At 35.3% G+C, this 27,265-nt stretch overlaps 2 protein-coding genes across 2 annotated transcripts; one reads left to right on the top strand and one right to left on the bottom strand.

Moving 5' to 3' along the window:
- Positions 1-5,251: 5,251 nt before the first annotated feature.
- Positions 5,252-17,774, top strand: LOC141435042 (uncharacterized). Its single transcript, XM_074097562.1, has 7 exons — positions 5,252-5,351; positions 5,875-6,247; positions 6,465-6,817; positions 14,656-14,736; positions 15,355-15,595; positions 16,213-16,461; positions 17,299-17,774. Exons 1-7 carry the CDS (start codon positions 5,343-5,345, stop codon positions 17,451-17,453), a joined length of 1,461 nt encoding a protein of 486 aa, XP_073953663.1. The 5' UTR covers positions 5,252-5,342; the 3' UTR covers positions 17,454-17,774.
- Positions 17,775-19,107: 1,333 nt separating this feature from the next.
- On the bottom strand, positions 19,108-25,741 carry LOC141435305 (cuticle protein 3-like). The gene is made up of 4 exons (XM_074098007.1): positions 25,632-25,741; positions 24,149-24,352; positions 20,990-21,188; positions 19,108-19,740 (listed from the first exon to the last, which is right to left on the bottom strand). The coding sequence occupies exons 1-4, from the start codon at positions 25,638-25,640 to the stop codon at positions 19,634-19,636; spliced, it is 519 nt and encodes a 172-aa protein (XP_073954108.1). The 5' UTR covers positions 25,641-25,741; the 3' UTR covers positions 19,108-19,633.
- Positions 25,742-27,265: the final 1,524 nt, after the last annotated feature.

Below are 27,265 nucleotides of genomic sequence, written 5' to 3'. Positions count from 1 at the left end.
TAAGGAATTTCTAAAATATCCCGGAACAAGACTATCCCCAAATTAGAAATTGCTTGTACCAATTTACGTTTTCCTCGCTTTATGCACATCATTAATATAACTGATCTTCCTTTTGAGAATGATTTTCCTTTTATTTATCAACGCAAAGACGCTGAGTCTTCATGAGTGACCCCACTGCTCTCAAACCAGGGGATTTTAGCGTCACAGCCTGAATGTGGGCCTGACCCCTATACTATAAATATTACAAGGCTTTCAATTCTACGTACTTTAATTGTCTCTTTTTTTTACAAGCTTTTATTTAGTTTCACCTGTCCCGTTGTCTGTCTGTCTGTCCGTCTGTAATCAAATCCTGCAAGTTAAATTTGACCAACTTCCAGGAGTCAGATTGACTTCAAATTTTTAACACTTATGTAAATCGCGTGACAATACAATATTCTAGTAGTGTCATTCTGGTAGTCCAGCCAGGATCGTCTCCGCCGGACGGAACTCTTCAACGGTTAATAGCATCGACTTGAAATTGGGTATGCAAATGTAGTTTGGGTGACAATGCAAGTACAGTCAGCAAAAAAATCTTATATTAAAAATTAAAATTTTATATTAAGGTCTGTATGAGAAGGTTAACAATTATGTAGATTTGTAGCACTTGCAATTTTTGTGGTACAGGGTCCTGAAGTCTGGACCTTATCCGCTTCGTTACTGTTGTGAAATCATGAGGGATTTTAGTAGATTCTTGGGATCATGTGAATTTAAAGCAAAATTTGCACCGATTAAAATAGTGATCATTTTGCGAGGCGGAAGACTTTAAGTATCCGGGTCATTATATTTAATACTTTAAGTATTAGTAATAAAATTTTAGGTGCTGAACGAATCTGTATGGGTTTTAATTTCGATTTGGACCTGTTGATGAACTATTTTGTTTTTTATTGTTTATCCATGTTTAGGTATGGCTAGTATTATGTGGGTAGTTAGATTTTTTAGTTTATCGGCTTTGAATATATATTTTCTTATTTAGTAAACATATTTTTAGGGTTCCGTAGTCAACTAGGAACCCTTATAGTTCCGCCATGTCTGTCCGTCTGTCTGTCCGCGGGTAAGCTCAGAGACCGTTAGTACTAGAAAACTGTAATTTGACATGAATATACATATCAGTCACACCGACAAAGTAGTAGGTACAATAAAAAAACGTATTTTTTTTTACGTATTTTAAACTACCGCATAGACGTAAAGTGGGAGTGATTTTGTTTTTCTCGACTAACCCTATATTGTGGGGTAACGTTGGATAGGTCTTTTAAAACCATTGGGGGTTGCTAAGACAATTTTTAATATAAAATATTCTATATTCAACTTTAAAGTGAAAATTTTCATTGAAATCGATCGTCCCCCCCCCCTAAAATCTAAACTTTTGTGTGGAAAAATCTGAAAAAAAATCGGAATGGTAGTAAATATATCAAATTTACAAGGAAAATTGTAGCGGCTAAGATTGCTTAAGATTTAGTAGTTTAAGAGTAAATAGCAGCCTAAGGTATAAAATATACCTAAACTTTGAAGATTCAGTACACAATACGAAATCCTTAGAAAAATATTATTAGATTTTTTGATAATGGCTACGGAACCCTATCCTGGGCGTGTACGACACGCTCTTAGCCAGTTTTTATTTAATCAGAATTTTTGCTATAGTTCCAATTTTATATTTTGTTTCTCACTTTACATTTATTCCACTCTTGAAATTTCGTCACTATTTACACTACAGAAGTACATTTTATTACCAACAAGCTTTTTCCCGCGGCGTCGTCCGCCTGGTATTCGGTTACCGCGCGCTGTTCCCTCGGGAACTGTGCATTTTTCGGGATAAAAAGTAGCCTTTGTCACTCTCTGGCCCATGATCTATCTCTATGCCAAAATCATGTCGATCCTCAACTACCTCGTTGATGGCCGAAATTTTGACGGACAACGTAAAAACAAACAAACACACACTTTCGTATTTATAATTATAATATTAGTATGGAGTATGGATTCCAATGTAACTATGTATTTTTTGTTAAATACGTTCTTTCACCATTTTATGTCGTAGATATACTTTAATCAATATAAATTTATCATTTAATAACCTAACCAACGAAAAGTTGGAAAACTCCCGACTTTGTCACTTTAAAGTTAAATATCTCAAAAACGGCTGAACCGATTTTGATAAAACATGTCTAAGAACCATCGCTAAAAAATCATCAATAAAAAAACCGCATCGGTCCACACGTTTAAGAGCTACGGTGCCACAGACAGACACAGACACACACAGCGGTCAAACCTATAACACCCCTCTTTTTGAGTCGGGGGTTAAAAATAAAAATCTAAAACCGTTACAGACCTATTAAATCCTGAATCGAAATTCAATTGAAGGCTAATTGTGATAAATCTGTTACCTATCTCACTTCATGACTCTGATTAATTGGTATGAAATCAATTGCATATTCAATAGAAGACGATGCTATGAAAAAGCTTCAAGATACATCGGGTTCAGTATTTAAAATAAATACCGTCTATTTTTTTTTTTACCAAAGCAACTGGAGCTGATAATGATGACTTTTTAACCCCCGACGCAAAAAGAAGGGTGTTATAAGTTTGACCGCTGTGTGTTTCTGTGTGTCTGTCTGTCTGTCTGTGGCACCGTAGCTCTTAAACGGGTGGAGCGATTTGAATGAGGTTTTTTTATTTGTAAGCAGGTTTTCTAGCGATGATTCTTAGACATGTTTTATCAAAATCGGTTCAGCCGTTTTTGAGATATTGAACTTTGAAGTAACAAAGTGTACAAAGTCGTTGGGTATTATTTCCATTATTCTTCATCTAATGTATGTGTATCGGTTGGTTGTATTATTATTATTATTTCAAGCAATAAATTTATTATTATTGTGATGAAATGTAGAATATGTCATAGGTATGTCACAAAACATACCATTTGCTTTTAAACTTCCTTTTTATAGTCCTATATTCAATATTTTTTAGTTTAGTAGTCTACTACTTAAATTCATAGTGAATCATGAAATTAATGAAACCAGCTCTTAAGTAATTTTGAGTAAAAAAAAATTGTCTGTATTTCAAATAATATGGCAGTATTTTTTTAATTTCCTACTTTTTCTCTCAGAAAATAAAAAAAGTTAACAGGTTCAATATTTGTTCTTTTGATGGACCGTGATTTACGTCACCAATAAATTTAGGCTCTATTTTTAATTCTAGGTCACGACTTAGATTTTTTGGTGCTAATGTATGAATAGTAGTTGCTTGATTCGATTAATTCTGGTAGGTTTTTGCGTAACTTACGTCGTCGTTTTTTCGTTACTTAAATGTACTTTAGCTACTTTAAATTTGTTCTTAATTACACTTTTTCTTACTGTATCATCAACATGGATGTCATAAAAGTCATCATACTCTATTCTAGCGCGAATATCAGACGGCTTTTTGTCTTTATTTATTATTCTCTCATGTAATTTTTTGAAAAAAAAAAACTAACAATTCATAATATATGACGGCATCGTTAATAATAATTTAGATCGATTTTTTATACGGACTGCAAAAAAATTGTAGCACTTTCACATCTTGGACTTTATTAAATATGTTTTACACGATTTTTTTAACCCCTGACGCAAAAAGAGGGTTGTTACAAGTTTGACCGCTACGTATGTCTGTCTGTCTGTTTGTGTGTCTACCTGTCTGTGGCACCGTAGCTCTTAAACGGGTGGACCGATTTTAATGCGTTTTGTTTTCATTTTAAAGCAGGTTTTTTAGCGATGGTTCTTAGACATGTTTCATCAAAATCGGTTTAGCCGTTTTTAAGATATTGAACTTTCTAGTGACAAAGTCGGGGTTTTCCAACTTTTTGTCGGTTGGGTTAGGTTATTACGGAAGCTTTGAACCTACGTATGTCAGTCTCCGATTGGCACTCGCGAAGAATATTAATGTATTTTTTTTGATCGACTGGATGGCAAACGAGCAAGTGGGTCTTCTGATGGTAAGAGATCACCACCGCCCATAAACATCTGCAACACCAGGGGTATTGTTGATGCGTTGCCAACCAAGAGACCTAAGATGGGATGCCTCAAGTGCCAGTAATTTCACCGGCTGTCTTACTCTCCACGCCGAAACACAAAAGTGCAAGCACTGCTGCTTCACGGCAGGATTAGCGAGCAAGATGGTGGTAGCAATCCGGGCGGACCTTGCACAAGTTCCTACCACCTGCAAGCCAAGCTCAAGTTCGTCAAGCTCATTTATGATTTTGTATGGGAACCTAATTTGACCTAGTCAAGCGCAATCCTACCTTTATGTGACAACCATTTAACATTATTCTAGACGGATGGCATTGCTGGACCGCAATATTAAAACCGCTGGGCTTAGAGTCATGAAATTTGGTATATAGGTAGCTGAACATCTGGAATAAAACATAGCTTACTTTTTTTTCCGATATTCCCACAGGATAGGGATAAAATCGAGAAACAACAACCGCTGGGCTTAAAGTCATGAAATTTGACATGATTGTTTTTAATATAACGTCAATGAAAACCACGACTTAATTTTCGGGAATTCCCACGGGAATTAAAAAAAATCCCGCAATTTCGATTCAGCTGCTGATGATTTACGTGTACAAGCGTGTAAACACTAGCTTACTATATTTTGAGGCTGGTGTATTGTATGGCAACTTATCAATCTTTAAAAAGTAACAAGCATGTGGAGAATTTTGTATTTCCTTTCTTTCTAAGTGGCCAGTTGTACATTATGGAGATTGGCTTAGTTAGATATGTAAAGTCGAGGAAACTGAATCGCCTACCATTTCGCATTGATTTCTTTGGCAGATGTATGGAATGTCAATATGACATCAGTAGCATAAAGTTTCAACCTCTTACGTGATTCATGAGTTTCGTGCTTCCTAATTTCACGACTGGCTATAAATAAAGGAGCTATTTACGCGCACACATAAACTTTAAGTTCATAAACCTCGCAAAATTATATTAAAAATTAAGCAATACTAGAACAAGATTCATCACGATCTAGACAATACGATCGACTTTCATTTCACGAAATCTATTCCATAATTAATTATCGAAATCCTTGAAAATGAACATTGCTCCTTATCGGTGATTGACGAGGCCGGTCCGTCAAGAATAAAAAACTATGGTAACTAATTACTTGGGCATGCATATCATAACTCGAATATGGTCGTTTATTATCTTCTATAAAACATTACGTCAGAATCTCGGGATTAAGATCAGGTCAGTTGGTATATAATAGGTCAGATAGTCTCGTAGCATCACAGTTCAACGTGAGCTTCACATTTGGTTGTTCTACTTCACTCCAAAATGAAACTGGTAAATTTTGCCTTTTGTTATTTTTTTAATTATTTTTTTTTAAATATCAAAAATATTATCTTGGAAATTTTATTTGGCAATTTATTAAAAATTGTAGTTTTGCAAATTCGATAAGCAATTTAAAATTAAATTTTCAAACGTAACATTTTTTTAATTAAGTACTTACATGTTTTTTTTTTGTAAATGAGCTTGTTTTGTTTATAGACGACATTTTGCTGAGTGATCAAAAAATTTTCAAGTAATATTTTATTTAAGCTATCGTTTTAAACGAAAAACTCCTCTAAGACTATAAAAGTTGATAAATTTTTCGGAAGCCTATAAAAATACTAACTGAACTAAATTAACACGAATAGATTTTTCTGAAAAACTTACCGCTAGATCTAGGATCTCATTTCTTTTTTAGATCGAGAACTCGATTCAAAGCAACAGTACCACTGGTACCAGTCAGCAGGTGCTTCGCCCTACCCGGGAATATGTAAGCATACTTGTGTATGAATTTATGAGAATGTTTGTTTGTTTGCAGTTCATCCTTGCCGCCCTTATTGCCGTCAGCTCTGCTGCCCGCCTTGAGCATCTCGAGCGAGGGTACCTTCCCCCGGATCAGGGAAACCAAGGCCAGGGCTTCGGTCCCCAAGGACAAGGCAGCTTCGGTGGTCCCGGCTCCCACGGATCCCATAACAATGGCATCGGCAGCCATGGCTCCAATGGTTTTGGCTCTCACGGTTCCAACGGTGATTCTGCTGGCTTTGGATCGTCGCCTGTAGGCTCCAGGAACGGTCCTTCTGCCTTCCATGGTGGATCTAGTTTCAACGCCGCAACCTCCAACCAGTACCTGCCTCCTGATCATGGACCTTCTGGCAGCAGCTTCCCCAGGCCTGGTGGTTCTCGCTCTCAAGGTAATTATTATTCATCTAAAACTTACTTCTATAGTATAATTTTGATTGCCTTATTTCCACAATGACACATTAAATCCACAAAAATTTAAAAAACATAATGCCGACTCTTAAACTCAAACGGAATATTTTGTTTGATTTTTGTGATTTTGAAGTAGTTTTTATTATATAACCAACCGTATTTAGAACAGCCCAGATTAACCTCTTGATTTTTTTGCAGACGCCTTTGGTGCCTCCAGCAACCAGAACCAATTCGGTTCTCAGCCCAACTCTCAGTATGGTGCAGGCTCTAACGGCTTCGGCTCCCAGGGCTCCAATGGTTTCGGCTCCCAGGGCTCCAGTGGTTTCGGCTCTCAGGGTTCCAATGGCTTTGGTTCCCAGAGCTCTAATGGTTTCGGATCTCAAGGATCGAACGGTTTTGGATCTCAGGGCTCTAACGGTTTCGGCTCCAACGCCCGATCTCAACAGGGCAGCAGAGTCGATGCCAGCCGCCAGTACCTTGCTCCCAAAACCTCGTCCTCCTTCGACAGGATCCCTCAGCAGAGCTTCGACGAGGAGACCGGCTACCACTATTAGATGCTTTAAAAAATGAGCGCGAATAAGCAGCATAGCCTTTAAGTCAGTGTTTAGGCTTACCGCATATTTAGTCAAATCAAATGTGTTCCAATAATGCTCACTGTAAATTTATATCAATCACAATAAAGTATTGTACTTGTAAAGCATGTGTGTTTTGTTTTTTATTATCCTATATGTTTGCCCTGTCTGTACTTTGGAAGCTTCAGTAGCAAATAAAACAATTTCAAATTATTTAAGTTTATGTCAATATAATAAACCTACAAAAATCAATGAAATTAAAGTAGTAAATGTGAATAACAGAAAGGAAGATGGCTTTACTTTAAAAACAGTTGCCATATCTAACGTTAAAGACAAAAAAAACACCAATAAATGTTTTGTTAACAACAAAAACCTGATACAATCATCAAAAATTATAAACGAGGAATCTTATAATTACTAACGACTTGTGACTTGTGGGGCGACACGTAAAACATTAAAATAAACAAAAAATCGCACCAAAGTTTCATGCTATTTTAATCTTTTTGTTGCCATAAAAAGTTTGGCATAGAAACAAACTGCCCAGAATTTTATAGACACCGTATCGTGATTGGAAACCTGTAATTATTAGAACAATAAAAATAAATCTAACAGACACCTAGACCTAACAAAAGCTTTACAGTTCTGACAAGTTTATGACTTACTAAATTACTGATTGAGTTGTTAATAGCATTGCACATAATTATAGATGGTCGTGCCGTCTGCGATCTTAAAATGAGTGTCGGATTCAAAAGGCATCTTTTTATTATCATTAAAAATTTAGGCACGTACGCATTTTATAGTACCAGTTGTACGTTGCTAGTTTTTATTGAAATTCTTTCACTCAAAAAGTAATTCTGACGAATCGAACTTTGCTTCCAACTGCTGAAGCCTAGAAGGTAAGTTGATTACACTTGGTGCCTAAGTTTAGAAGACTCCGTCTAGTGTTAGTACTATTATATATTCTGTGGTCTAGTGACATGAAAATTTGCGCGGGTATTCTTCATCTAATGTCGTAGTGAAACCCGCGATGTAGGTTTTGGGAATCCTCATAGGGATTCACTAAACAGAGAACACTTAATTCACGCAGATGTAATGGTTTAACAGAGTGTAGCCACAGGTGTTACAGTCTAGTGGACTTTCTCGATGAGAAAGATGATATTGATGGTAATAAGCTTGGGAATAATAGGATTCGTTTGTATTAGCTCCCAGGCATTTTCAATAAAATCTGGAAAACATGTAAAATAATTTTAATTTTAATGTTCTTTATTTTTCTTTCATTCTTAGGTTTAGGTTTTTATAATAGTTATAAAAAGTAAAATACAGAAAAGTACATATACAGTACTATTGCTCACCTTGTAATTTTAATAATTTGTTTTCTGTATCGCTTACTATGTCTGGTGCACAATAAAGAGTCTTTGTATTGTATTGTATTGTATAAAATAAAAATATTATAAAAACCTAACCTAGTTTGCCGCCGGTAACGGGGCAGGGCCCAAGCTACCGGTGGTCAGGGCCGCAGAGTGAGTGACCTCCGGACGATGCGTAGAAGTACCGCCTTCTGTATCTGGCCCTTGATCCAGCCATCTAGCGAGAGTCTCTTGAGATGTTGGTCGAGACTCTTCGCTATTAGACCGTTCGCCGAAACGACTATCGGGACAATGATCGTCGAGTCAACATCCCACATAGCAGTCACCTCGTGAGCCAAGTCAAGGTACTTGCTGAATACCAGGATGTCACTACCAGATTATTGTATTGTCACGCGATTTACGTTAGTATTCCAAATTTCAAGTCAGTTTGACTTGTGAAAGTTGGTCAAATTTAATTTGCAAGATTTGATTACAGACAGACCAGACAGACAGACACAACGGGACAGGTGAAACTAAATAAAAGCTTGTAAAAACCTCGCGATACTAACGCCATCTAGCGGTATTTCACCTGTCTTTTTAGCCCTCATTCAATTTTAATTATTATTAAATAATATTATGTATAAATTGCTGTGCCCTAACAGGGTTCATGTGTTGAATCTAATTATACTATGTAAGACCTAATGTACGACATGATTACTATGCAATAAATGAATTATGAATTATTAAATTTTAGAACTACGAATTTGTCCATCCAAGCCGCGGTAAAGGCTAGGTTACATAAAAAAGTTGTAAGTTAGGGTCCTAAGTGCCTTTGCATTAATAACCATACGTCACAATCAATCCATCGATACTAAAATCATAATCATTCACGATCATGACACACAGAATTTAGGCATGGCAAATTTTGTTAACAAGTTTTAGGTTTTTTTTTTTATTCGTTTTTCTCACTCGTCGTAACACCTGTTGCGAGCATGTGAATTAACAGTTTTTTTGTTAAACGTTTAAGTATTATGGTTTCCGCGGATTTTTTGTTGGATTAAGGTTTTAAAAATTAGCCAAGTAGGTACGGATTGAACTCGTGTATCGGGGTTTTTCGAGTTTAGAACTATGAAAACACACTAAAAATATATTAAAAAATAATTATAATATTAAAAAAGAATATTTAGGAAATTGATTCAAAATTATTGCGGTATATTTCAGCAGATTGCTGGATTAGTTTAAGTTAAAAAAAACAGTCTTTTAAAGGTTTTTTATGATTTTTTTACAGCCTTTGTCATATATTTCTGAAGCTGCAGCTCTTTCGCCTCTACACTGTAAGAACACACATATCCAACTACGACCATCAACACACTACGCTGACGCGTTTCGGACTCAACGAGAGTTCATCATCGGAGCAACATCCATCATGTTAAAAGGTTTGTGGCCTTTAAGTATGGTCACCCCACAGCACGGGACCACGCCCTTCACCCGGCCGTGATCTGCTAAATGAGTTTCGTTAATCGTTCTTTTGTATCTACGATCTATGTTTATGACTCTAAGGTTAATTTGTGTTACGTCGTGTGGAATTTAATTGTTATTTATTAAATGGTTAGTTCTATGCACGAAGTCATTGATCTCTATTATGTATCGTCGGCTTACTGCAAGAAGTAGTGGCTAGAAAAACCGGCCAAGCGCGAGTCGGACTCGTGCGCTGTAGGTTCCGTACAAATTCGTAGGTATCCATGAACATGCAGTGTTAAAAAAGCTCCTGTTCTAAGCAAAAATTTTTTTGTTTTTCCTTTTTGTACAATAAAGTGTATAAACAAACAAACAAACAAACAAAATATAGGCAGTGTGGGGTATAGATAAGTCGAGGTTCCATAATAAGTTAAATATCATTCGGGACTTATCACGCTTGTAATATTTACCTCGACGTTTCGACCACATTGCAGTGGCCGTGGTCACGAGAAGACTCATATTTGATATTTAACTATGAGTGAAAATCACGAAAGTTTAAAATATTGTGTTCGAAAAATCAATAAAGTCCAACATTAATGAGGGCTAAAATACAGGCGAAATATCACTAGATGGCGTTAGTATCGTGAGGTTTATTTGACGTTACGGTCTGGCTAGCAATTGGCTAATACCTAACTAAATGAGCCAATTGCAAGCAAGACGTCAAAATAACCTGACCATAAAAATTTCATTTTTATACAAGCTTTTTTTGCTGACTGTACTTGCATTGTCACCCAAACTACATTTGCGTACCAAACAAGTCGATGTCATTAACTGCTGAAGAGTTCCGTCCTGCGGAGACGACTCTGGCCGGAATACCAGGATGGCACTACCAGATTATTGTATTGTCACGCGATTTACGTTAGTATTCCAAATTTCAAGTCAGTTTGACTTGTGGAAGTTGGTCAAATTTAACTTGCAAGATTTGATTACAGACAGACAGACACAACGGGATAGGTGAAAGTAAATAAAAGCTTGTAAAAACCTCGCGATACTAACGCCATCTAGCGGTAGTTCACCTGTCTTTTAGCCCTCATTCAGTGCACTACTACATACAAACAAAGTCATTCGCTTAAGTTTTTAACCTCCAACGCAAAAAGAAGAGTGTTGACGCCAATGTCTGTGGCATTTTAGCTCTCAAAAGAAGGGACCAATTTCAATATGATTTTTTTCATATCAAAGCTATTTTTACAAAAATCGGTTCAGCCGCTTTTAAGATATTGAACTTTGAAATAACAATATCAGAGCATTGACGATAAAACATTGAATATCAGAGATTTTTCAACTTTTCCAAGTTGTAACCAACTTGTTATTCACCTAAAATCAGAACCCTGGAAACACTAAGGGTCTGTTTCACCACTTGTCGACTAACTTTAAGTGAGGGATATCAGTGATGCCGTCTCTGTTTGTTTTGTCCGAATAAACAAAGACGGCATTACTTTTATCTGACACTTAAAGTTAGTCGACAAGTGGTGAAACAGGCCCTAAGTGTCTAAGTGCAGTTTATAAAGTAGCTCTATATAAAATTTAAGAACAAAAACAAGAAAACAAAAGCAAGTATATTCAATCCCAAAAAAATGGTCTTCACGGTCCCCCGAAAGCTCGCGTCCCCTAAACTTAGTTTCATTCTGATTTACAAGCAGCACTGCGGATCAAAACGCAACTTTGCATCTATAATAAGAACAGCCATTGCGATGTTTATAATTAGTTTTTATTTATATTCAATATAACAGAATAAAATCATATTAATTTTAAGTTTTGTATGAGAAATGGAAATTCATTATTGTTTTCTTTTACCGTTACATTTTATTTTAACCTAAACTAATTATAAACATCGTAATGGCTGCTCTCATTATAGTTGTAATGTTGCGTTTTGATCCGTAGTGCTGCTTGTAAATTAGAAAGAACTACGTCTCTATGAGGACGTGAGCTTGCAGGGGACTCTTAATTAAAAACTGAGGCCGGTAAGGCCTGGTCACGTCTCTCAAACAAACCTGTAGGATTACGTGGCGCATCATTTGGGCTCAGAGTCTAAGACGCCTTGACAATGCGACTGCAGCATGCGAAATATAAATGCAAGATGCCCTCGTGACATCGATAGCGCGCTATAAGTAGAACATGTTGGGGCCAAGACCTTGTATGAAAGTGACAGTAGGTATAATAAGACTGATGGTGAAAGTGAACATCTTGTACGGCAATTGATATTGCCTATTTTTTGAATGCATAGTACATCGAGAATCATTTCGAGATAAAGCTTTTTAAATCGTTTCCAGTACTTATTTCATTTTAATCTAATGTAGGTACCTAATGTATTATGCCACTGCCACATGCCATTATGACACTTTTAAAGTGGCAGTAACTGGTGATTACTTAAGTACCTACCAAAATATACTAAAACCACATTGACAGTCACACAAAAAATTGGTGACATCAATAGTGGAAGAAAGTTACGAGAAGATCAGTGAACTGGTAATACTACCAATCATTACGTCAAGCCGAAGTAGATCAACCTTCACTGTCCGAGACCTTGGATGAAAGTGACAGTAACCTTGTCGGCGAAAGTAAGTTTATCTCAGTGACCATACCTACGTAATCGACGCTGACGATTAAGGTAAAGTGGTTAGAGACCACTTATGTGACCGTAAAAATCGTTCTTGCGTAATCTTCTCAGCTGTATATGCAGCGTTTCCTGGGATACAGCTCTGTGACGGACAGACAGAAAAAGGGACGGATAAACGGACAATGTAGTGATATGTGAATGTAGTGTTATAGGTTTTACGGGATGACCGTAAAAGTAACAAAAAATTTGGAATTGAAATAAAAAATACAAAAAGATTCCAAAAAACCAATATTAATTTGTATTTGTATTTATATTATAAAAGACTACGAGTAAAAATAATGTAGATTAGTACGTAAACAAACAAGACACATGAGAAATATTGTTTTGCACTAAACTAATATAATAAGGAACTTTAGTTGATTGAAGTTGAACAAACAAGGGTCAATTTTACGCAAATTACTCAGTTAATTTTAAACAGGTTTCAATATAACCAATTATTTAGTTTCAAGTTGCAAATTTAATGTTTTTTTAAAAACGGCAACATCTTTACACAACTTATACTACACGATTGAAGTCGGACATTCAAATTTTATTTTACATCACAGAATGTGATGCTTGCAAGCTAATTTGAATTTCAGACTTAAAACTCAATTAAGAAAACCTATTTGATTTTTTTTTCTGTTCTAGGTGCTGCAGGAACAATGTTATTATTGAAGGACTAGTATTCGCTCAAACAACGTCATCTATATTGTCGTCTTGAAAACCGAGTTATAGATAGTGCCACGAGAGTTGAAGTGAATGATTACACACACACAGCTACAATAAGAACTGATTACACAAAAGTTGAATGGATTAAATGAATGAGTAAATGTCAAAATCCTGCTGTCATTACACGACATGCACTACCACTACTCGTGGCACTACCTAAACCTACTTAAATATGCCTGAATAAATCTAAAGCAATGCGCCAATCCTTTCATTTAAATCCGTTCAATCGTTTTTATTGCGTGATCAAGTAACAAAAACATAAACATTCAAATTTTTCGCAAAAGCTTCTCATTTATATTTTATAAGTAGATTTCAATGCGCAAAATAATTATTAATACGCTGTAAAATAATGATTCAGATAACAAAAGGATATCAAACCACTAAGGGATTGGGAATGCTTAGAAAATGGATTGAAAAAAAGTTTTAGCAAATCTGCAATATTTTTGAAATGCCTATCACATCACATTGTCATTTCATAGTTTAATATTTCAAAAACTTCTGAACCGATTTTAATAAATTGTAATGAAACATAGCTAATGGTGATTTTCCACCGGCGAGGCGAGACGAGAATTTAAATTTGTATGCATTCTCGCGCGCCCGCCGCGAGCCGCCGCGGGCCGCCGCGGGCGCTGCCATACAAATTTCAATTCTCGTCTCGCCTCGTCTCGTCTCGCCTCGCCGGTGGAAAACCACCTTAAGACCCACCACAAGGAAATCCATTCGTTTGATGATGATGTTTGATGATGATGATGATGCTATGATGCCACAGACAGACGGGCAGACAGACAGACATTGGCGTCAAACAGCGGGCAGGAATACTACGAAATGCAAAACTCGAACTTCGTATCTTTCCGTCCCGCAGACGCTAATATTAATTAATACGAGAGTGAGAGGAACGGTACGATACTACGATTTTCGAATTTCATAGTAGCCCGTCAGTTCACAAGCAAAGTCAAAGTCAAAAGTCAAAGTCAAAATATCTTTATTCAATTTAGGCTATAACAAGCACTTATGAATGATCTACCACCGGTTCGGAAAAACCTCTGCTGAGAAGAACCCGGCAAGAAACTAAACGAGGCAGATTTACAATATTATTTAATGATATGTATACATCACAAGTATTTAACACAACAACACAGTAGGTTCGCTATTTGAAGGGATCGCTAATGCGGATCGGAATTATTTCCAAATATCCCTGTCCATGATATAATCATTAACTTTATAATACGCCTTTGATATTAATGTCTTCTTGACAATAGATCTGAATTTTGTATCCGTTTCATTTATAATATTTTTTATTTTATTATAAAACGTATGCAATTTCCCAGAAAAGATTTTTGGAGCTAGTCTGTAAGATGGAACTTTAACGTTTCTAGTAGCTTTTGGCTTATCGACTCACATATGTTTCCTAACATACATGATTATTTCAAAAACATAAAGCGACGGCAGGGTTCACAACCAAACTCATTGATAAGATTAAAATTAAAAGACCTTAATTTTAAACGTAAAATGTAAATGTCCCCAACATTGTCGCAGCATTCTCTCGTTACATTAACACCAAGGTTCAATAATAGTATCATCGAGATCCGTTTTAGCAAATTACGAAGATTTTCGAAATCGTATAAAAGTGGCCGAAACAGGTCAACGGGCACAGTTTAATTCTAGGTCTCATCGATTGGACTTCAATTCAATTCAAAAACATGTATTTAGTAAGTGTCTTTTGTTTAAACTTTTCTTTTTTTCCAAAATACACAATGTCACAAAATCAATCAGGATAAAATTCAGCCAGTGGTTTTAAGGCCATTTGAATACACTTGAATTATGCATGTGGTCGATGTTGAAAGAGAGTGAAAGTTAAAAAAATGTCTTGAATGAAAATATCTGTGCGGGTTGTTCATTCGGGCTTAACTAAACATTGTGTTTCGTGATATAGGTAATATTGTATTCAAGATTTAAAAAAATGAGATACCAATGTAGGTGTTGTAAGAAAGGGGGAACATTATTAGTTTTAATGTCTAGCTACTAGAAAGTCTATTATTTTCAAAAGCTTAGTTTATTCATCTACATTTAACTTTTTAGGAAGTTCTTCTGACATAATTATTTCCATCTACACCGATCACACTGTAATCATTTTTAACTGCACGCAATACGAGAGGAGGTTTCCAAAGCGGTAGTTTTTTTTTCATAACTCTTTCATTTATGAACCTCCATTCTTCATTTAGAAAAATATACTTCCCTTTGCATTTACACATATTTGAAGAAAAAATGTCATCACTATGAAAGTTCTCGTTATCGGTTTTTTAAATTAAACAATCTTTACTTTTCAGTTCCAGGTGACATTCTTGGCGATCGTCGCTCTCTGTTCAGCGGCCCAACTTCCCAGGACCTATCTTCCCTCCCAAGGATCGCAGAACTCTGGCTTCCAGCAGAACCAGTTCCACAGCTCCAGCAGTTCCAGCAGTTCTCAAGGCTCCATTTCAGGCGGAGGCACTGGAAACAGACGACCCCAGCAAGAGGCTGAGAAGAATGCTGATATTCTGAAGCAGGACACTGAAGTCGGGGAAACAGGTACGGTGGTTTCAACAGTTAAGGTCATCATATCAGGCGTAGGACGTCCACTGTTGGACATAGGCCTCCCCCATAGACCTCCAGTTGCTTTGGTTAGAAACGGCGTGCATCCACCGTGAACCCGCGGCTTTAACCAGGACATCCGTCCATCTTATTGGTCACAATATTATGTACTTTTCTATAAAGCATATTGATGTTCTTAATGTGAAAGTTTGTACGTTTCATGGCAACAAATTCATTTCATTACATTAAATTTAAATTTAGCTAAATTCGTCGTTTCCTGTCTACAGTAAGAAAACTTTGCAAAGATTAAAAATTTCTAGTTCTAAGTATTTAGACGCTTATGATTTGGTCAAAAATCTTCTATTTATATACTTATTCCGATTATTATTTTTTATTTAATGATACTATAACTATCTTAGTTCTTAGCAAGCCAACTTTTAATAATCATAACTATTAATCTGTAATCTAATAAGGTTTCAACGTAGGTAACCTAAATATTTCACAGACATAATTAGTGACAATAATAATAAATTCCCTACTTTTATGATTTAGTTGGTAGTTAAGTGACTTATTTATCACCCAATTAAAACTAAAATAAATGTTTCTCTTTACAGGTTTTCAATACAGCTTTGAAACTTCCAACGGCATCAGAGCTGAAGAGTCCAACAACAACGGTCAATCGCAAGGTGGCTTCTCCTACAAAGGTGATGATGGAAATACATACACCATCACCTTCACCGCTGGGGAAGGAGGGTACAAGCCTCAGGGTGCTCATCTGCCTGTCGCCCCCCCAACTCCTGAAGCTATACTGTTAGCTCTTCAGCAGAACGCTAAGGATGAAGCTGCTGGCATTTTTGATGATGGTAAGTCATATCACATGAATTGCTGAAAAATAAAATTTGACCGTCGTCAATTTTTTTTATCGCCAAGACGCTCTTTAACTTTAAAGCCGGCCTTAATTAACTAAAAGATAAAATATCTGTTTCAAATTAATAATTGAAAACTTGAATTACTCAATATTTTTTAAGCATTGTAGTATTCATGCAATCAGCACCTATTCGCATATAATCATTTGTCAGCGCCATCTATCTAAAATCACGCAAACTGTTTAGTGACTGCACAAAACTGCGCGTGAGCTTGTTTATAAATTGTTTGAAAATAACAAAGAGCCTGACACTGATCTCAAGTAGCGACATCTAGTTAAACGGTTACTTTTATGTCATAAGATAATCAGTCGCTTTTTGATTTAAAAATAGGACAAGATTGTAGTACAAAATGGAGTAATTTGATAACACAGTCGCGTTTAGTTTAATTCAATTTCAACTTTTTATTGCTTTTTGACTGTGAGAACCGGATATGTTGGCTTGCTGTCTTCCATGCGCTAACACATTTTACGCTTGTAAAAATGACAAAATAACATGGCAATTGAAAAAGATGATGATTCTGGTTACGAGCACTTTGACAATTTATACTCAAAATATCCCCTACAATTCCTGCAAGTCTTTAATGAGTTGATCTTCAAGCTCAATAAAGATCATCTGATTATTGCGTGGCGACTGGCGACATCAATTAGCACGTATTTTGTGCTTAGTTTATTGTACAGAGAGCCATTACAATACCAATCTATGGATTAAGGACACTTAGTATAATATTACTATTTGATATTATAATGTTTTAAATGTATTTTATTTAATTTGCAGGCAAATACAACCCAGCTGTCCACGGTGGTGACATGAGTGGTTCAGGTGGTTCTGGATCTTCATTCAACTCCTTCCAATCATCATCATCATCTTCAGGTTTCGGATCATCTACTCACCAAGCTAGTTTCAATCCCAATACTGGATACAAATATTAGATTACTTTGACAATGAAATGATTTTGAGCATTCTCTTCAGTTAGGTACTTATTTTTTTAAATCTAATTATTGCGTTTTATTTTCTGTCTGTCTATTCTTAATAGTATTTCTTTAACTTTTTTTATTTCTCTATAAACTTTGATGGTAACTTGTTGATTAGCTTAATTTCCACGAACTTTGCATGATCTACGGTTATGGATTTGTTATGTAAATAATATAATTTTAAATACTATGTTGATTAATGTACGAAAATTGTAATAACATTAATTTTGTGTATATTGTATAACAATTCAATGTGAATAAATATTTATTTTGAGATTATTTCTATCTTTTTTTCTACAAAATTTTCGTTTTACTACTATGAAATCACCAACCAACCAACTACAATTGATTAAACACTTTAAATATGTGTAGCACTTTTCGATACCAGTTTGGAGCGACCAAGATATGAAATTCCAGTTTTAACTTTCTTTGTAAAAAGTCCACCACGGCTAAGCATACATGTTTTGTATTTAAACATGTTATAAGATATCCAAAGACAAGTTATTGACTTATTATGACATTATTATTATTTTACTATGATATAACGAAATCAAGATTATCTTATAAAATTAAGACCAGTTTCTACGGATGCAACTAAGAAATCAAAAGTGTATTTCCTTGGTACATTAGAGTTCAGTCTCAATATGAATGATATAATTATTTCCTGTTTATTTGATTAATGGGTTTATAGCCTTAATATAACATCCTACCACCTGTCCCGATGAAAGTGGTTTTGTTTCTATTATAGAGTCTCAAATAGATTCATGCTTTAAACATGAATTTATAGAAACCATCACACATAAGTTTTGTAATATCTATTTTCATCTTTCAGCTTGTCTATTCAGTCTGTATTGTCTATATAATGCCGTGATATTAGCTATCGCTTATACTATCTCTTTCTACCTTCGTCTTATACTGTGTGACAGAAAGATTTGCACTATAAAGTTGAATATTTCGCAAACATATCACTGAATCGAAAAATTGTCTTAACAACTACCTAATGGTTATAAAAGATCTATCCAACGATACCCCACACCATAGGGTTGGATGAGAAAAAAAAATCAACCCCACTCTACGGCTATGGGAGGCAACCCAAAAAAAAATTTATGAGTTTTTTTTATTGTACTATTTTGTCGGCATAGTTTCTATATATATATATATATATGATAGTCCCTGAGCAAAGCCACGGACGGACAGACTGACATCGCGAAACTATAAGGGTTCCGTTTTTGTCATTTTGGCTACGAAACCCTAAAAAACCCTGGCAGAAGAGGGATCGCCACTGTAGTAGTTGTCATCTTTAATTTTATGTCATTATATTAGCAATAGAGTTGACAGCAGGGTGTCATCTATTGGGCGTGTCGGGCACTTGGAAATTTACCTTAACCACATGAGTATACATCAAGTTAAAAGTTTTTGTGGCAAGCAGTGCAAATATGTATAACTACACCATTCGTTTCTCAAAGCCTCATTTTCAAAGATTTTTGCCACTGTAAAGTTTAATTTTTTATCTAGAATTTGGATTAGACAAGTATCGATTGCTTAGAATGCATTGTTTATGGTATCACTATTTGGCTTATAAAGTAAGGGTACTTTTAATAATAAAAAAATATTTATAAAAATAGTATCGATTTATTCACAGAATAAATAATTTCACCTCACGCACATCATGATCACCATTAAAACTAAATCTAAAGAGAGTATTATCCAGTACGACATATGTGAAAACAAGATTGTATTAAAGAATTATTAGGTATTATCTATTGGTATATCTAATGTAATTTTTCTAAAAGATTATGGTCTTTTACTATTTTTGTCCAGAGTATTTAAGGTAAATGTACGAGTGCTCGCCACTGTCCCAATAGTTGGCATCTTTAATCTTATTTCTTTAGCAATAGAAATGACAGCAGGGTGTCGTCTATTGAGCAAGGGTCGAACACTCGGACGTTTACCTTAGACGCACTATAATTATCATAACCATGTAAATTTTCGTACTATCATTGGTATTAACAGTTTCGTTTTAGATGTTTATATGGCTTTCATCTTAATTTGCTTCATGCCGTATATTACCACTAGTATCAGGTTTATCTTCGTGACGATGGTCCTTACAGCTACTATAAGGTGTCGGATCTACTAACTCAGAATTTGTAGGGCTGTCTGTAGCCAGCGCTAGCTTGCGCGCGCGCAAAAGGCTGTTGAGCGATACCGGCACCAGCTCCAGAGTGCTGGTCGGGCTTGTATTGACCTGGAATTGAGAAAAGATACATTTATGTATGTTGTAATGGTTGCGATTCAGGATCTAAATCTAAAAAAATAATAGTAATCTATTTTATATCAGTATTGCCTAGGCCTGGAAGTATGCAATTCCCGGCTGAGTATTGGCTTAAACAAATGTGCTTGCGAGTACATTTACCAATACAAAGCAAGCAATTCCTGCCATAGGCGAGGCAAATATAGTAGTTTTCTTAAATAATCAAAAAGAAAACCTCAAACAAAAATAAATAAAGTATCAAGTATTAACAAAACAATCCGCTGTTTTTTATCAATATAACGTTAAATGTGTATTTTTAAAACCAAAATACCTAAAGCTATTACACACGTAGAAACCTACGATGAATTTTCGGCAATTCCCATAGAAATTTTATAAAATCCCGGAATTTCAATATAACTGTCAGATGTAAATGGTTTTCGCGTGTGAAGCCGCGGATAAAGTCAAGTAACAAATATACCTTTGTTCTTTCAACACAGTTGTCCATTTCGCGACATTGTCCCTTCACCAACCCATTGTCTGACAAAACACTCATACCTTTGATCCATTATCCTTCACAGCTTCCCATCCCACAACCATCAAACAACCGCAACATAAAATGCATCTATTTTGCACTACGATCATCTCAATTACACCAGATTAGATTCTCCGGCAAAACAAGCTAAAGACATCTTTAATTGTATGGCATTAAGTTTTGCTGAACGTAAATTGATGCTGGTAGTTCAGTTTCCCAAGCTTCGCGATCTAGAGTGAGAGGTCATTGTGAAACATCGGAAAGGTCAGTGCAATACAGGTGTGTATGTTCACATAAATTACCATCAAAAACGCCCAAGCAATTTTGTTATCCACTTTATATTGACGATATAATTTGTAGATCTAATTCTGCGTCTATTCTAAGCGGAGTACAAGCACGTTTATGCAGTTTCAATTCTAAAAGCTTCAGAACAATTTAAAAGGACGTGTTGATTGTTAAAAATTATACAGGCATTTTATTAATTTACTATTCTATTCAATTTTACTCAAAGGCTCAACTTTACCGTCACCTAATTAATTAAGCTCAACGTTCAAGATCCTCGACCTTCGTTTTAAACTCAATGTAAGTTTATGTCTTATCTTTTATCTCCTTCTTCTAGTATTCATGTAAGCTCAAGACGCATAAGAAGTGTGAACTATTTACCAGAATGTGTTGCAAAAATTTCCGAAAATAAATTTAAGCTCATCTTACCATCATCAATGATACCAGCGGCTTCGTCCGCAGCGTTCTGTGCCAGAGCCTTCAGGATTTCTTCAGGGACCGGGGGAGCGGTGGGAAGGTGAGCACCCTGAGGTTGGAAACCACCCTGGCCGGCAGCGTAGCTGATGGTGTAGACCTGACCGTCATCACCAGTGTACTGGAAACCGCCTTGGGATTCGATACCGTCCGCCTGGAATTATGAAATGATATGTTTGAGGTCGAGGTTGATACCTACTGAGTATAGAAAAATAGATTTTATAGCTAGAGGTTTTTGACTCTTGAATTTTATTAATGATATCAATTCAAGCAGCAATTGTTATGTTACAAATTAAAATGTAGCACACGCTCCTACCACTGGAAATATTTATGCATTTCCAGAAGATTGAATGCAACAATTTATTCATAAATCAAATCCAAAAAAACTGTAATGACATCGTTAGTAGTAATAGTTCGACCATCAAAAGATTTAACAAACATCGGTCAGTTGGCCACATCAATTTCATGACCAACTCAAGAGCAAACAAACCACATCCAATTTTAACATTAAGACAATTAAACTAACATCAAATTTAATGACCCCTTAAACCAGGTCAGTTTATCATAGCATCAGCGTTGCACGCTGTCCCGAATTCATCATCGCAATCAACAATCATCCTGCCAAGTCAAAATCATGAAGTTTCATCATTCTTCACGCCTTGCGTCACCCTTTAGTCCGTATTTGGCAGCGTCATATCATTATGATCATCATGCAACGATGACCATCCGTCAGTTTTTTGCAACGTACATGTCAATATATCAATTTATAACGAGTTGGCTTTCACATTTTTTTTCGTTTTGAAAGAATATTGTGGCTTCACAGTATTGTTGGTATACGCCTTTTAGGTAAGTTCGTCAAAATGTATAGTGCAAATGAAATTATAGTTCACAACAATAGAACAATATGAACGAGGAAATATGTTTGCTACATCTTATTTCGCCACGTGTGTGAAATATTATTTAAGTATTTGGAATTAACTGCTACCTGAGTTCGTTTCTTAATAAGTCATGTATCACTGTCCTGATAAACTAGGCAATTTAACAGGATAAAAACTATCCTATCCTATTTTCCCGGGGCGTAAAGTAAATCCATACTATCATTTCATCTACATACAGGTAAAGTTTTGAACGTGATACAAAATGAGAGCGTCAAGCTAAGTTAATTAATTTTATATTTATATATCCGATACCCACTGTAAGTGCATGGGCATGGACAAGGCATTTTAATTAATAATGCCAATAAATTGTTTATGACTTAGTAAATAACTTATGATTTGTGATAAATTGCAGAACTAAAATGCCATGGTATTATTATACATTCTCTGCAATTCTCGCATTTAGCCGGTAAAATATCAAATATGTTTAATTTGTATGTATTAAAATTTACACAATTTGTGTTTTTGCTGAATAAATTAAAGCTAAGTAAGCTTGATAGTAACTTTACATGTTATGAAAAATATGCTCTGGTTTAATGTATACTAGAGTACTCGTACAGTGTCTCCTGTTTAATTTCAAGTAAGGTAACAACTTATAAAACTAGCCATTGCCGGTGGCTTTGTCTGTGAAGAATTCTCTTAAAGAACAAATTATGTCGAGATAAAAGGTAAATATGAGTGAGGATTACTTTAAACAAAACAAATATTTGGCAAGCAATCTCTAAGAAAACATCTGTCCCTTAACTTATGTTTAAACTTAATCCAATCTTGATGAACGTACTCGAAACAGAATAGATGAGGATCAGAGCTTACTTAAGTTTCAATTACATTTAAACTTCCACCTCTACCTACCACACCTATTAGGACAAATTACAAATAAGACCAGACTAAACGTATAGGTAGTTAGAAGCGACACTCCTTGGATGAATCGTTCCAATACATCAGATAGTGCTTTTGACCTTTGCATTAGCCACTGCCCTTTGAAAGATTAGTTGTCGCGACTGTGGGTCTATTCGGACTGGGTTTGGATCATTATTACGGAAAACTACTAATAGATCGCGGTGATGGTGACACACCTAATGTGCAATAATGTTCCAATATGGTTAGTGACGAAATATTGTGGAAGAGTAGTAAAATTCCGTAAAAAATGACGACACATCCGTAACAAATCAAGCATTTTAAGTGGAAAATAGACGAAGTACGTTGTCGTTTACACGAGCAATAATTAAATAACTAAAAAATATGGCAGTGATGCTACAACGGCTTTAAGTACACAGGTACTTACAGGTACCTACTGAAAGATTTTTGATAGTTACTTCGTTTCTGAGAGATAAATATTACATTTTGAAAATCATAACAAAAAAGCGACATTATTAACCAATGAAATTAAAAATTTTGATTTCGGTTCTTTAGTACAAAAACAATTAAAAGTTGTCAAGCTGACGGAAGTGTGTACAGTTTTTTTTCGACGGATATTGTAGCTGTACTGTCCTGTACAAACAAAGATGTGAACTCCCTTTGTTACAGCATTAAGACTTTGACCTATAAACCGAAGGTTTTGAACTTTAGACGACCCGCGATGTATTTCAGACGGCCAAGAAGCGCTTCCAATAACCACAATAAATATCAAGGGCACATTCTAATTGTGGTTTTCCTGTTAGATGAAACTTCGAAGAATCACTGAAAGGTCACGTGAAATCTTGATAATGTACAAGCTGTCGGTAAAGCTAGGTGTGATATTAAACGCATTGAGTATGAAATAATGATTTAGACAATAGAGTAAAATAGATTGTATTATCTATCATATCATCTACATAGAATGTAATGATATGCGGATACACGTGCTCATCTTTATAACTTTGACGACTTTGTCACAGAGGGGTAGCGGCTGGTACAAACAATGATGTATTGTCTCTATCATTTGAGTGATTTACGAGCCCAAATGATGCTTTTGATGAAAATCTAAATATTATTGTGATATAAAAAGGATAAATCATCGATGATACTGCAATGCCGTATAACGAACAGTGGCAAATGCCGCATATGTGACACGTACACAATTTTATCAGAAGAACATTAAAGTTAAATATCTTTGTGTTTAAAAACCAGCCGCAAAATCTCTAATTTGCTACTTTTATAGGTTACGCGGCATTGCAGGGCGTGACATTTGCTTCCTTACCTCACGACCCTGCTCTTCAGCCTTGATTCCATTTTCGGTTTCATAGTTGTATCTGAAAGAGTCCTCTTTCACATCTGAGTCCAGGGACAGGATGCGGGCGTGTCTTTCCAAGGAAGCCTGAGGGCGGGCGGACTGCTCCTGGTAGGCGGGTCCCGAGGGAGCGAAGCCAGCGGCTGCTACACCGAGGATGGCGGAGATGACGATCTGGTGAAAGAAGATGTGATGAAATATAGCATGGAAGAGCAGTGAGATACACCTTAGGCCTAAAAACCACTCATGACTTTTCATCAAGTGAGATAGGGTTCAACCACAGTTCAATTATATGTAAAAAAATATAATTGAAAGATGAACCAAATTATGCCATATTTTTTACTGTTGGTGAAGTAAACATTATATGACAGGACTGTTTGATAAGATAATTAAGAGGAATAAAACTAGAAATTCACTTAAGTAGAATAATGTTGTCTTGTTATTGTATTAAATGATATTGATATTTATTTTGATGAACATTATATTAAACAATAAACATGAGAGATGGGCTCCAAAGTAATACAATTTTATTATATAAAATAAAATAAAAATTACATACTTAGCCCTAGTTTACAAATAGTCTTTCACCATGTAACATCTGAACCAATATTTTTATTTCGTTTTAAGACTAAATTAGCAATACTCGTAATAAGCATTTTGTAATTTAAATACCTTCTAAAATGAATGAAAGGTTACGTGAACACAGGCGCAGGTCAAGCTAAGACAAGATCTAGACAGACATCCGGACAAAGTTGAATAAGTAACATATCTAATAACAATCTTGCATAATTTTGAATGAGACCTGTCCTTTCCTACAATATGCCGAGCTTTATGTAACAGACAGTTAAACCCCATGCAATATTTAATTAATCATTAATCTTACTGTGTCATTGTTAATAAGATATTGTTTAGTGAAAGTTGACGTTATTTGGAGGTAATGATGCTTCTTCTAGGTCAGTGTTGTCATTGTTTGTTCAAATTAATAAACTACTGCCCATCAGAAATCATTTTTGAAGAAGTGAGTTTTTAGACAGTATTATTTTAGAGTACTCAAAGTGATTGTTAATTAGAAAATAATAAAAAAATAAAGGATTTCTTAGTGTTTTTTTATTATTTTACTGTTTATAATCAAATTGAGTAAAATAATAATATGTGACTGTAATTAGTTATAAAATATAAATTATATAATAATTATCTCCAAAGGGACACCGTGCTTGTTTCCCAAATAATCGATTCATAGTATTTTAGTTTTATCTTTAATTACTTGATTAATTATTCTTAGTATACTTATATTAGTTTTAAAATAATAATAAAAAAATAATTATTAAGAAAAAATAATAAAAAAATATTAATATTAATATGGTATTATTTTATGAAAAAATAATTTCATTTATCAACAAAATCCTTCGAATCACATTACCTATCTGATAGACGTTAATCGGTTAAAACTCACCAGCTTCATGGTTGTGTGTACGTGTGGTTTGTTTGGAGTCGAACCTGCGAATGTAGTGTCTGGGTACCTGCTTCTATTTATATTGGACACCGTTACCAAACGCCTAGATAATAATGTTACTACTTTTCCTATGAAATAAACTTTTGCATATGCTGATGATTAGTTTATTGTGATTTTTGGGTCGAGCTCTGAAGCTTCCAAGCTTTTGCTTCAGACGTCTAGAATTTTAATTTTGATTGTACTTATTTCACAACCTTCTTAAAGACGTAAAAACATTATTTTATAGTGGAATATTTTAATTGATGTAATAAAGCTAAAAAGATGCAAGTTCTTTTACACTTCAGGAATGTTTTGGTGAGTTTTAAAAAAATGAATTTTGGGAATTCAAAGATATTTATGGCTGGAAGAATAAATTAAAAAATATAATTATTTAGTAGCTTAAAGTAATTAATTGGACAACTGTATAATGCCGCATTATTTCATTTTGTGTTATACCTATTAGTTTAGTAGTATTTCAAAAGAAGTGTTTATTTTATGATTTAATCAATTTTTATTGATATATTTTTAGTATTTATAAATAAATTGATTTGGTAAGGGGTTCAATTTAAAAGAACAGGTTATTGGACTTAATACTATTAACTAATAATTCTACAGCTATTTTATACAGCTCTAATAAAATAAAGATAAAACTATCAAAATAACCCGGCATACTCTTTGAGTTTTCAGTGAATTTAAATTATTTGGTATATTTAAATAATAAATCAGTTATATTAGCTAAATAGTGACATCACAGTTCACTTTTACCGTACGGTATTCTATCATCATCATCATCAGCCTACAGCAGTCCACTGCTGGACATAGGCGTCTTCTATGGCGGCCACAACACTGTCTCCAGCCCCTCGCATCCATCCGCCGCCAGCGACCCTTTTAAGGTCGTCCGTCCACCGTGCCTCAGGACGCCCTACATTCTATGCCGCATTCAATGGGAAAACTAATAATTTGTCAATTGATTGGTAGCCTTTGGTGTGTCTACTATTGAGTAACTAAATTATCTTGTACAAAATATATATGTAGGTAACCCTGTGACTGATTTGATTTTTTTTTATTCGACTGGATGGCAAACGAGCAAGTGGGTCTCCTGATGGTATGAGATCACCACTGCCCATATACACTCGCAACACCAGGGGGATTGCAGATGCGTTGCCAACCTAGAGGCCTAAGATGGGATACCTCAAGTGCCAGTAATTTCACCGGCTGTCTTACTCTCCACGCCGAAACACAACAGTGCAAGCACTGCTGCTTCAGGGCAGCATTAGCGAATCTAATGTTTTGCATAAAGCACTCTTTTGTTAAAAACAGGAATATTATAAATGCGATAGTTTGTGAGTATGGTGTCTGTATGTTTGTTATTCCACTCTAAAACGGCTCAAGGGATTGAGATGAAATTTAGTATGTAGATAGCTGGACGTCTGGAATAACACTTAGGATACTTTATCCCGATATTCCCACGGGACCGAGAAAATCTCGTTTTTTCACCCGCTGGGTTTAGAGTTATGACATTTAGCACGGTTGTTTTTAATGCAACATCGATAAAACCACGATATAATTGACGAGAATTCCCATTACAATTTATC

The sequence above is a fragment of the Choristoneura fumiferana genome, chromosome 14, assembly GCF_025370935.1.
Source record: "Choristoneura fumiferana chromosome 14, NRCan_CFum_1, whole genome shotgun sequence".
NCBI classification, from domain to species: domain Eukaryota; kingdom Metazoa; phylum Arthropoda; class Insecta; order Lepidoptera; family Tortricidae; genus Choristoneura; species Choristoneura fumiferana.
The sequence above is the reverse complement of the archived record's forward strand: the minus strand, read 5'-3'. Positions and strand labels throughout refer to the sequence as shown.

Coding starts and splice junctions, on each gene's coding strand:
- LOC141435305 (XM_074098007.1), bottom strand. Junction 21,189..24,148: donor CTGAAGAGCAGGGTCGTGAG/GTAAGGAAGCAA, acceptor TCATAATTCCAG/GCGGACGGTATCGAATCCCA. Junction 19,741..20,989: donor CGCTGGTATCATTGATGATG/GTAAGATGAGCT, acceptor TCTCAATTCCAG/GTCAATACAAGCCCGACCAG.
- LOC141435042 (XM_074097562.1), top strand. Junction 6,248..6,464: donor TGGTGGTTCTCGCTCTCAAG/GTAATTATTATT, acceptor ATTTTTTTGCAG/ACGCCTTTGGTGCCTCCAGC. Junction 6,818..14,655: donor AGGAGACCGGCTACCACTAT/TAGATGCTTTAA, acceptor ATCGTATAAAAG/TGGCCGAAACAGGTCAACGG.